At 40.8% G+C, this 12,892-nt stretch overlaps 1 protein-coding gene across 1 annotated transcript in view; it reads left to right on the top strand.

The window, feature by feature from the left end:
* Positions 1 to 12,892, top strand: part of LOC149222569 (Transducin/WD40 repeat-like superfamily protein) — a 416,287-nt gene that overhangs the window by 253,428 nt on the left and 149,967 nt on the right. The window contains exons 10-11 of the mRNA XM_089385511.1: positions 10,738 to 10,838; positions 11,062 to 11,216. Coding sequence (XP_089241637.1) covers positions 10,738 to 10,838; positions 11,062 to 11,216 — 256 coding nt within the window. The remainder of the gene's footprint in view (positions 1 to 10,737; positions 10,839 to 11,061; positions 11,217 to 12,892) is intronic.

The following is a 12,892-nucleotide window of genomic DNA, read 5'->3' as shown; positions in this document are numbered from 1 at the left end:
GCAAGATTATGGCGTTTGTTACCACACAATCTAGCAGGGTCCTAAGAAAGGGAAAAGCTAAGGGACAACTACTAGATAAAGTGACAACAATGGGACAATGACCCATTGTCACCTCAGTCAAAGTCCCCTACTCTTTTTGGACTTTCAGCGATGGGAGGAGTCGCGGTAGGAAGGAAATCACTAAGAATGAATAGACTAATGATTAGGTGTGAAGTGATTCCACAAATCCCGTTCAAGGAGAGACACAATAATGGTTCAATGCTTCAAAGAAGCTAAAAATCTCTCCAAGAAAGGCTCTCAAGGAGATCAAGACTTACTGTTCTAGATTTGCGATGATAATAGGTATCCTAAGATCAAAACTCCAGGTGATGGGGAAGGACCTCTCAAAGGAGCTCTATCAAATGCTTTAACACTTCGAAGAGGCTCTTCACTTCCTTTGAAAGACCTAGGAAAGACTTGTGCTAGACCTAGGGTTTTATGGATAATCGTGGGAAGAAATACTTGCAAGGCACTCCCAAAGTCAAAGAAAGAAGAAGAAAGGGCTTTTTATGATTTATTCCAATGAATACTAAGTTCATACAACCATCAAAGAAGTCCCCAAGTTGAGAGAAAAACTTGGGTTTTTCCCTCTTGGAGTAGCACATAGGGCAAGATATTTTATGGATGAAACTCGGGCGGATGCCCACCAAACTTGGATCATAGGTAGCCTAGACCTTGAGCTTGATGTTTGGACTCTCAGATTCCTAAAAAATAAGCTCCCTAAAATTTCGCTGCAAGCCCTAGATTTCTGCCCTACCTTTAGGGGACAAAAATTTAGGAAGATAAAATATGGAGAAAGAAGAGTTTGATCACCAAATTCATTGGAATATTGCATAGTCCTTTGGGTTATGGAGTCCTAGATGCTTTTAAATTGGCCAAAATCATCCTTAAGGAGGGAAAAGGTTGCCCTAGCTACCAACCTTCAACATTAACCCACTCAAAATTTAAGGAGTTTTATGGAAGCAAGACAAAACTTCATCCACTAGGAGCATTCATCATTTGCCATACAATGAGTAACATATGCAATTGTGAACCAAATAGCTTTCCAAAATGATATTCAACAAAGTAGGGCATTAACCTAGTTACAACAATTCCATGCATTAGGCATTATTCCAAGAAAAATATTCAACAAGAAGCACTTACAAGATGATAATATGATATATCCATCCACAAATCATGAGATAGCTCCAATGAAGATCGAAAATTTCAGCTCTAATTGTCAAAATGCATCAAAAGAACCTCCAATAGCTCCAGAGAAAAAGTGCACGTTCCTTTACAAGAGAAGAATCCAAGTGATGATGACGATCTCTCACAAATGAGAGTGGGTTCTATTTATATGAGTCTCACTAAAACGAATTAGCCTAATTAGCCCCCCAAACATTAAAATAACGGGGCAAGAAACAAGCCTTGGTCACAAGCTCGACCAAGTAGCTTTCACAAATTATAAATTAACCATTGAAATGCTAGTCAATTTGATGACGTCATGCTGATGTAGGGCCCTGGGAGGGCCACAGTGAGTCCTCTTTGTGCCAAAATGTGAGAGATGGCTCTATTAATCTCGAACAAGGGGATGGCCCCTTAGTCTTCATGCAAGTCATCATGTGGGGCCCCAAATTGGGTTTGGGGCACAAGAACTGGTCTCATGGGTCTCATGATGATAGAAAAGCTTGTACTGCTCCAATAACGAGGGCTTTGATGATGGTGCTTGCCCTCCCATGTCTCAAGGGTGAGACAAACCTCCTCTGGGCCTTGGATTAACTGCCATAATGCTAAGACGGTCAGGGCTCATTGGTCCAAGTGCATCATCTCGTGAATAATATGGGGCAATGAGCTGACTGTTGAGGGTGCTGAAGGTTCCCATGGCATGAAAGGATGCTCTAACACATGATGGAGTCCCATGGCTCTCGAGTCTCAACGCATCCCCTAGGAGCGTCAATATGATCCTTAGGTGGGTTTGGGCCCGAATTAAGTTGCCTAGCCCATGATGAAACCGCCTGTCAGTTACATATAAGATCCAATGCACTTCCTCACCATCGCGTATACTAATTCATTAGTGCATCTAAGTGAACCACACTTGTTAATCAAGGGCACATTGAGATTTCATAGTGGGCTCCCCTTCCAAATTTGGGGTTTTAAGCTTGTAATAGTGTTACCTCCTTAGGTAGGAGTGGCTAATAAACAACCCTATTAGGTGTTCTCAACCCCTAAGGGGAAAGACAGGTCCAAGGTACATCCTTTAATTGATAGGGGTCATGTGAATAATGATGAGATGGATGGGGACACGATGGTCTCAAAGCCAAATGCCATGGGTTCAAGGATGGTAATGATGAGGGATGTCCACATATTTTGGTGTATAGATGTAGGAGGGAGCAATCGTGGATACATGAGTTACCCCGACCTTTGTTTTTTCACCCTTCATTATGTTGATTTGGGGTAGCATCAGATGTGCTCTAGCCACGAAATTTGGTGGAGAAGTTGGGGCACATGAGATCTCCAATACCCAGAAACGGTTTGGGCAGATTCTAAACAGATCAGGAGATATTAAAATAATTAATATCTTTAATGGATTCCCTAAGTCTAAACTCATGGAAAATAAAATATTAATGTGTATTAATATGAATCTGTGTTAGAATGGTCCAAAAGACATGGATCAAGCCAGATCTAATCTTAGCCGTTGATTAGGGACTTAATCTTGGCCGTTGAGATGTCAACGGGAAAAGTATAAGAGGAGGCTTGAGGGTTACTTGGAGGATACACCAGAGTGATCAGTCATTCTATTCTTTAGAGCGGGGTTTGCTAAGAGAGATAGAATCAATGATTGGAGAGCAGCTGAGGGGCATTAAGTACAGAGAGACAGAGAGGCAGAGATAGTGTCGGGAGAGCAGCAGAGTAGCCAGAGAGAGTGATGCAGGAGCAACCAGTGCTAGCGCAGGTCCACTTAGAGGCAGCTAAGTGCTGCACAGAGCACTAGAGTGGCCAGTGTAGTTGATGCAAAGGCTCCAAGAGCTGACGCAGGGCCAACGCTGGGCTAGGAGAGGCTGAGGTAGTTCAGATTGGGCAGATGCTGGGGTTTCAGGGGTAGATTGGTGTTGAGTAGTTGCCGGAAGGATTATCTGTGGTTTTAGCCAGTAGATTTGTCTAAAGCAGAGAGGTATTGCTGCCAAGGAAATTCTCTGTTGGGTAGGCCAGTTTCAGCACTCAGATTGTACTCTGATATTTCTTAATAAGAAAACCCTTAGATAGCTGCACCAATTTTCCCGCATTGGGTTTTTCCGGGGACATTAATCCAAAAATAATGGTGTCATGTGGTGTGTTTGTTCTTGTTTCTTTTAGTTGCTGATTTGTAATATGTTGAGCATGCACTAGTGTTTATTTTCAGTATTTACATTGTAAATAACTTGTTAAGGAATAACAAGTAGGTAGGAATAAATCAGATAAAGTGCATGGAGGGTTTCTAAGTAAGTAAATTTAGAAACTTCAACACATTATTTTCCTTTTGCCGTTTTATGATTTTTATTTCTATTACCGCTCGAGGATCTAGGAAATAAGAGCATGCTGTGAGAGATATGCACCAACTATTACCCCCTTAAGGTGGGGCAGTTCATCACCCACTAGTTGGGATGTGCATGGGTTCCTTAATGATTCGGGGGCACTCATGGTGGTGCTAGGAGCTAAGGTGATGGCCATGATGAAGGGGTAGAGCTCATGTTTGGCTTTTGCCCACATGCTATTGTAATGTCCTGACGATCTTTTGCATTTTATGATATTCTTTTCTTTTGCTTCTTGCTCGTGGCCATGATATGCTTTTAACATTCTTTTAGCTGCATCAACCTTGGGGGCAACATTTCCAGGCCTGACCTAGACATGTGGACAAGGGGAGGGGTTGTACTAGTGCTTTGCGGACCCAATGGTCATGTGGACCCAAAGAGGTAAGATGATGAAATAGGGCTTGTAATATGTAGAGGGGTGAAAAATGTGAAATGAGAAAATAGGAATTTGTTATTGAAATCGGTGTTTCCCAAGTAGTGCCCTTCCAGAAGCCATAGGCCAATAAGGGAGATCCCACAGGACTAGGGTTGAGGATTAACCCCCTATTTAAGGTGAGGGAACAAAACTACAGTCGAAACCATTCCTTCTTCCAAGTCACCCAATAATCCATGCCCAATATGCCACGAAAAAACAAGCATAAGTACTTGATTGTACAATGAAAAACATATCTTTAGGATTGGATTGCCCACTTTTGAACATATGCTCTTGATAAATTGGCAAGGAAACATATGATTGGTTCAGGGAACAAAAATCAAATGGCACAATATATCGACTACACTACTGATTATTAAGGGCTGCTGGTTGAAGAGATATCCAGGAAAAAAATTCTCTTGTGGGGTCACCCACTTTTGGTGGGTAATAGGGTTCTCACATCCTCCCTTGTAGAGCATGTGCCTTGCAGTTGAAGCCATCTGTTATCTCTCATGTCAACAGGGGTACATACCATTTTTTGCAACATATTTTACCACCATTGTAAGCCCAAGGTCACAGGTCAAAAACCTTGTAACAGTCGTGTGAGGCCTTGTAGGTTTGGTGAGACCATGGCTAGTTCCTTTGGTTCCTTCATCCTGGATAGGATTGGAGGGCCTTGGGTGGGCTTATATGTGGAATAATGGTTTTAGTGGAACTTGCTTTTTATTGGGGTGATCACTAGTGTATGGCTTATCTAGCCCACGTCAAGGAGCTCCTATGACTTTCTTCATGGTTATGTGCCTATAGAGTTTTTATGTGGCCTTGGAATTGATGTCGTATCCCTCAGATAGTTCTCATACATGGCAATATCACATTGACAACTTTCGATGTTTCTCGAGACAGTTCATGTTTCTAGGTGCAAGTGGTCATGGAATGTCAAAAAGTCAACTTGGTCTTTGTTACTCACCATTTTGTGGGTGACATTGCTAGAATTTTTTTTTTTCTAGGAGATGGTCCTCAGCCGATAGCCAATAGCCCCTTGTAGCCACCAACTAGCTTATTGTGCCACTTCTCCGCCACTTGAGATAACCATGTGGGCCCTCACCCATCTGTCATGATCGTATGTTTGAAGGTGGGCCTCCCAAACCTAAAGGTATGCCTTGTCATTTGGTATTTAAGTATTGTAGTTTACTTATCATGGAAACTTTTGGGCATGGATTAATGGGGGATTCAGCGGAAAGAGTGGGCTAGGTCTGTGCTCTTGTCCCCTAGACCTCTTTTGGATGTTAACCTTGGACCCTAGTCCTGTGGGATCTCTTTTACTGACCTTTGGGATTTAGGGATAGTACTTCATGGGAAACCCTGATTTTGGTTGCGTGGTCCTGCTCCCTCTTCCACATATATCACTCTCCTTCTGCTCATTATAACCCCATTCATCATTCCTCCCACCTAGGTCCACATAGGGTCAACGTTCCCCTTCCCCTTGCCCACACCTTGGGTAGGGCCTGGAACGATAACCCCGAAGGTTGATGCAGCTGAAAAGAAATGTAAAAGCATAATTGGCCACATTCAACAGGAAAATGTGCCACAAAATGCAAAAGATGGCCGAGACAAACATATTTAGCACGTGGGCAAAAGCCAATGCATGTGCTCTACGGTCTATCCCATTCTCATGGCCATCACCTTGGTTCCTATAGGCCCTAGATGAGCCTCTTTTATCATTCAATAACTCATGATTCTCCCAACCCCTGGTGGGCAATGAACGGCCCCACCTCAAAGGGGGTATCCATTGCTATACCTTGCATATCATGCTCTTACTCCTTGAGCTCCGAGTGGTTAACCAAAGAAAAATCATAAAAGTCAAAAGGCAAATGAAGAATGGTGGAAAAATCAAGGCTGGGGTGACTCATGTACCACAGTTTCTCCCTCCTATACATTATATATCCAAGTGTGGGCTTCACCTTTATTAGCTACCCTTGTACCTTGGCATGAGACCCAAGATTGCCCCCTCCATCCCCTACTTCATACCATCACTTTATCACATGCCGCCACCATTTGAAGGATGTACCTTGGACATATCATCCCCTTTAAAAGTAGAAACCACCTAATAGGGCACTTGGTTAAACTCGCTTGGAGCTTAGAGACATTAGGACATGCCAAAGCCCACTATGGAAGGGCATGCCATTATGAAGTGCCCACTTGTTGTCCATGGTTTGCAAGCTCTTTAACTCGATTTCTTTAAATGACTTGTTGTATTGGAAGGCAAGGGGATGCATTGGATCTTATGCAGGATTACAAATGGTCTCCATTTTGTGTTTGGTCTCCCTATACAGGGTCCTAACCCTTCAGAGGGCTACATTGGCACATGTAGGGTGTGTGTAGAGAGCCATGGGCCTTCACAACAATAGACAACATTCCATGGATCCCCAGAGATGTTCAGAGATTGCTCAAGTTTCATTTATTGGACGAGGAAAATGCACTTGGTTCACCATGCCCAACCGGCCCCATAGTTGTATCATGCACTTTGCAGATGATCCAGGACTTGTATGATGATGTGGCATCGCTTACATTATCGTTTGAGTCCTTATAGATGGTCTACAGGCATCTTCGATCTACTTGGAGACCCATGAGGTTACTTATGTGCCCCCACACCCATTGGGAGCAGCACCACAGGTTTATTATTTGGAGAACAAGGGGCCAACCTCTTGTCCACTACTTTTGTGAGTCCTATTCATCATTATGGCACTTATGGACTTCATCAGGCTTCTTACAAGGCCCAACGACATGTATTATTGATCATTCAACCTCTTGAGAGGCTTATTCTTTTGTTTATGAGCTAGTTTTGTGGGCTTGTCACCAAAAGTTAGTTATTTTGCACATTATTTTATTCTAGGGGCTAATGTAGGCCTAATTAGCTAAATTGAACTCATTAGAAGTGTATAAATACAAGTGATGTGAATTCATTTTAGCATCATCACTTGGATTGGACTTGTATCTCTCTTGAGAATTTTGGTATCCTTCTTGGAGGATGAATTTTGGAGCATGGAATGAATTTTGATGTTTGGATTATTTTCTCTTGTCTTGGAGCTTCTTGATTAACAAATTCTTGATGGTTGGATATACTCTTAATACATGTAAGTACAATTTAATGCTATTTTCTTTTCTATTCTTGTCACATACATTGTTGCTGGGATTTCGCTATACTAGGGCTAATTTACTACATCCATTTATGTGAAGTTGTGGAAATTCGGTTTCTAGATAGTGATGCTTCATGTATGGGCCATGTATTATGAATGAATGTTCCTAGAGATGCTTCTTCATTGAAATTCATCTTGATAAGCCATCAATCTTGCAAAACGAAGTATAAAGTTCTTGAAGCTGCTTTTGCTGCTGCCCTAATGCTATGCGAAGTTGTCTGTGAGGCCTCTTTGCCATAGAAAATTCAATGTCCATAGTCATAACTACTCTTGAATCCAAATCTCCCCAATGGATTAGGCACTTTCCATCATAAGGTGATCACTTGAAACCTATTGTCCTTCTCCCCTCCCCTCTTCTCTACGTCTAGCCCTCTAGGTCACCTACGACATCAATTATCTTACAATCTAACCATCCAAATACTTAGATTTTTGGTCCACAACTGCGTTGGTGTGTCCTCAAGAAGCCCTCCAAATTTTACGAGATTCTGATGGTGGGATCTTGAGATATCGCAAGCCCTAGCTTGAAGACCAATTCTTGCCCTTTGTTTCCCTAAGGCTAGAAACCTCACTCAGATCCTTACATTGCCTTTTATTGAAAATTCATTCCTTGATTCCTTTCCCCTCCCTAATTAAGTCAAGCATATCATTGGTTGCTAAATCCTATCCCCTTGACCTAACCTCGGGTCCACTTGGTCCCGTGTGGTCCCATGGACTATTAAGGTTAATTCTTCAAAGATCACCTGGAACCCAAGTTTCCATAAGAATTCTAGGGCTTAGGGATATCCTTTATAAGACACATACTCAAAACCTAATCCTTGAAATTCTCCCCAAGACCTTCCTTGAGAGCCTTCCATCTTGTCTTCCAAGACAAACAAGCCACATATTTGAGCCTCTCTTGTGAATAGGCTTCAAGGATCACCCCTCCCCCTATCATCGGTCCATCCATTTCGTGATCTTTATCTTAACGGGTCTCCTCCCATTGGTGTAAGTCCACAAAGAGTAGGGAGCCTTAGCTGAGGTGACAACGGGCTATCACTCCATTGTTGCCCTTAGCCTAGTAGTAACCCTTCAAGGATCCATTTTGACGACCCCTGCTAGTTTAAGCGGTAACAGTCTCAATGTATTTCAACTTGATGAGAGGATGACATGCCATGTAAAATTTTTCTGATTGGAGATGGCAATGGCAAGTTATAGTTGGTTAAAGGTGGTCAAGTAGGTATTACAAGCTTCTAGGTGACAGAACAGGGTTAATGTTGGATAGTTAGAGGCATGTATTATGTCAAAAATTGTCTACAGAAGATGATGAATAAAACCCCATTCTTAGAGTCCTCATATTCCTTATGGAGTTGGAGAACCAACACAAGAGATGACGATGTGGACAGGGTAGTGATGATGTGGCAATGCTAGGAAGGTTATGGAAAATTGATGGGATACCCAATTTAGATCAGGGTAGGTTTCAACGAACCCAAGTGCTAGTATGGTCAACATCATCAAGGCATTGGAGTTCCTTGTCCCAAGTGGCTAAGTCAAATTCACTACTGAGGGAAAGTCAAGTGAACTAGCTGTTAGAAGGGTCAAGTTGGATGTTAGATGTACCATGGACCAAGGAAGTTAGAAAAGGGACAATAAACTACCCGTTGCAAAGTCAAGAAGTCATCCTTTGGACCAAGTCAAACTATCTCCCAACCAAAGCAAATTACTAAGGAAAAGTTGAGCTTCAAGGAGAACGTTGGAGTGTGATGTTGAGCTTCCAAAGTATACTATTCTTTATCTTTGACTATTTTGGGCCATTTTCCAAATGGAATGTTGGAGCAAATTGGGTTTTGTGGACTAATTTGACCCTTAGTGGCAGAAATAGATTTTCTAGTGTTATATTTTATGAAAAATAATAAGCCTTCAACATGTGGATTATTAGCAAAAAAATTATTTGGTAAAGGAGTCTAACTAGCCATTAGAATTTTTTTATAAAAGACTACTTTCCCTTTTAGCAAAGGTTGTTGCCTAGTGAGATTAATGTGATTAATAAAGAACTTATTTGCATGCGTGTAATAATTTTTACAATTTTTGGTTGGCTCTTACTATCTCCTTTCTTCCTGGTTATTTGTTGTAATTGTTTGGCATCTATGTTATTTTCTAGCTAGTAAGAACACACAGAAGCTAGAGGATCGAGTCATTGAGGGACTACATGGCCACGCAGAGAGGGAAAACTAGGGAGAAATCCTGCTTTGTCTTTTTGTTTCAGGTGGATTGTTCCAAAGGGTTGAACCATTCCAACAAAGAGTTTCAACCAGCAATGGAACTTGCGTTTCACATACTCGAACCGAAGGTCAGAGAACACCACACTAGGGGTTGCTCCTAGTTGGGTCCGAAAAGTGGAGAGTAGTTTAAGTCACAAGTGGATGTGATTTTTCTTGTAGAAGCTCTTGAGGTAAGTATCAAAGGCACAATATAAGAATTTCCAGTAACCATCTTTTTTAAAAAACTCAACTTTTTCATTTTCTTTTTTAGTTTATTATATATTACTTGACTTTTCATGTCTTATCACAAAATTGCAAGTTAATTTACCTAGGAGTATTTAAAATTATAACCTATCATGTTGTTTGTGTTTACTAGTTTATTATTGCTGTGACCATAAAGTATAAATTCGAAGTTGGCATCTTGTTGTATATGATATAAAATTTGCGTAAGTGATAAATCATTAGAATTTGGTTGGATTTTACTTTTATATCATATTTGAATTTCATATATTATCAGTTACATTAGCAGTTTTAATTGTGACCAAAATATGAAGACTCAAGTGGTACTATGTTTTGATATATATATATATATATATATATATATATATGCCTTGCATTTTAATACTTCAACCTTCTTTTTTCATTTCAATTTAATAGATTCAGTTGGATATTTTTATCTATAGCATGATTGATTCCTGATGTGCTGTACTTACCTTCAAGCCTGCTACAGTAGATGGATCTTATCTCTGACTAATGCAGAGAATCTTTTCCAGGACAATTACTTTGCATAATTTTTAAGCATTGATGTATTTGTAAATGGCAGACTTGTTAGGTTTTTTTCCGTGTACATTTTGAAATGATTTGTGTTTTTCTAGTGTTCCAACTTCTTGTTTTTACCCACCTCCCCCCACCCCGCACACGCACATATATATGGGCCACATTTGCAGTGATGACAAGGACTATCAAAAGCTACGAGAACTCAAAAACACTAGCTGGCTTATGCCATCTATCTGATCAAGATGAGATATAGAGGAATACATACAAAATGTTATGGAGATTAATGTGGGTTATAGATTATAATAAGGCAATATAAGGAGCATAAACACGTGATTAATGATGAGCTAGAGATGTGGACAAGGTACACAGATTAAGGTTATTCTATCATGAATGAAGTTGGCTAGTAGGATTTTGTATCCTCTAAGTAGAGGCTATTGCTGTAGAAGAATGGTTATTGTTTTCTATCTGAGTAAATCTTGTTGGTTAAGCTGATTGTCTCATTTCTAAGTAGTAACATGTTTCTGCAGGGACTGACCATCATATTGCACATTTATATGATGTCCATACTTTTCAATGCTACTTGTCATCAACCTCGCAGGAGAGAGATGCCGGTGGGGCTATAAATCAGGTACGCCATCCTTTTCTTTAATTATCAAATTTTATAAATTATATTCTGCTTAATCCACCATCTGTTTACTTTTGCACACCCTGGTCTCTTCCCGGTCCTTAGGAAATGTAACGCTGACAGAAGTAAGAAACTATGATATGGTCATATTGCTCAAGTGCTTCTATTTCTGTCTGTCTGTCTGTCTCTCTCTATCTATATCTTCTCATATCAGCTACTTTTGCAGGTTCGGTATTCATCGAATGGTAGCATGTATGTGACTGCTTCCAAAGATGGGGGTGTGCGAATATGGGATGGTGTGTCAGCTCAATGTACTCGCGCTATCATTGGAGCTCATACTTCTGCGGAAGCTACAAGTGCATGCTTCACCAATGACCAGAGGTAATTAGAAAAATTATGGCACGGGCAAAAGAGATGATAACAGCATGGTCCACAGATGTGCTTCAAAATTTGATTTGGTTGTAGCGTATCTGTTTAAGAATTAAGTATCAAGGAGCATTTTTATGAGATTACTCTCTGAATTTCTGGGATAACCTATGGTCCATTGGTTTGATTTACATGCATGTTAAAAAATTAGTAGATTCTTCTTTATAATTAAGTACTGAGCTTCCAGTACCTACCAAGAGGTGGGATGCCATATCTCACTGTTATGGCAAATGCCATGCCTTTGTTGATGTTTGTAGTTCAGGCAGCTACTTCTGCACATGCCTACGTGTATGGGCGTGCAAGAAGTCACCTAGTAGCCCTTGAACCTTAGCAAATTAATTTACTGATTAAAGTAATTTTCTTATAAGAAAGAAGTGAGTTTAATCTAATCTAATGCAAAGATTGTTTGCATTAGTGAATTAGATGAATCTCAGCCATCGATCTCAAGTGAGGCGAGATGTAATCTCCGCTATCAATCACTTTGGAGATTAGGGTTGTGGATTGTTCCCTCAAAATCTAGCAGACCTTGAGATACCTCTCAAGGCAAGAGCTAGACTATGATACAACAATGAGGTGGTTGCCATTGTCACCTTAACACTCCACCTTCTACCCTTTAGGGGAATTTCACCACATGGGAGGGTTTCTAGTATATATATCACCTAAAGGTATTCTAACTCAATTGGATCAAGGTGATGTAGGATAGGCTTGATCAAGGTACTTCTCACTTGGATTAAGGCACAATTCTTTATGTAAAGGAATAGAGTACCAATGAAGAAGCCCAGAGAATAGTGCTCGAAGCCTAGGGTTTCAACATATGATTGAATAGTAATGCATCTAGGCATAAAAGCTAAAGGAAAAGGTTTGTTTGAAGGGTATGATCAACAAAATGGAAAGGAAAGCCTTCAACAAGTTGTAATGTGCCTATTTTTTGTTTTCCTTGTGACGCAGTTAGGGTGGATTTGCAGGGTTTGTGTCAGATAGGTCATGGGAGTGAGATTCTATCATCGGTGGGGCCTGAAGGGTTTTTTGAGGAGATTTATGGGGTTTGATGGGGTTTGCTTGTTCTATTTCATCATTAGGGTTAGTCTCGCATAGTTCGTTTTTGGTTCTGTTGCATTTGGATGATTCCCTTAAAACGAGGTTATGTAATGTCCATTCCTGAATTATTTTGGAACAGGATTAATTTCTACATTTTGGGGCTGATTTTGGAGGTGATGGGGCCCATTCGATTTTATTAGGAGGCTAGACTTAGTAGAAGTTATTTCGATGTGGTTAATTTGTACGTGGGGGCCACCCACACTAGGAGAATACACATTCCCTAGTTCGATTTGCATGGAGGGGAAATCAATGGTTAAGTGAGGGACCCACGATGGAGGGAAAATGGAGGGAAAAGTGCTCCACGAAATCTATATAAGGAAGGCAACTCTCCTCATTTCAACATCTTATCTTTTGACATATTGAACTCAACCTTAGTTGCTCGAGCTGCTTAGTCGGGTTACTGTGCTGTTTAGCACACGAGTGTCTCTGAGTGGAGATCTCAACCCTTGCTTCGGTGGACTTCGAGTGCCACCCTAGGAAGGCAATTCGTACTACCTTGGAGGAGAGCCAATGGAGTTTCACAGTCATATCAT

The sequence above is a fragment of the Pinus tabuliformis genome, chromosome Q (assembly GCF_031772625.1).
Source record: "Pinus tabuliformis cultivar Carrire ecotype Pingquan chromosome Q, CPIR1, whole genome shotgun sequence".
NCBI lineage: Eukaryota > Viridiplantae > Streptophyta > Pinopsida > Pinales > Pinaceae > Pinus > Pinus tabuliformis.
The sequence above is the reverse complement of the archived record's forward strand: the minus strand, read 5'-3'. Positions and strand labels throughout refer to the sequence as shown.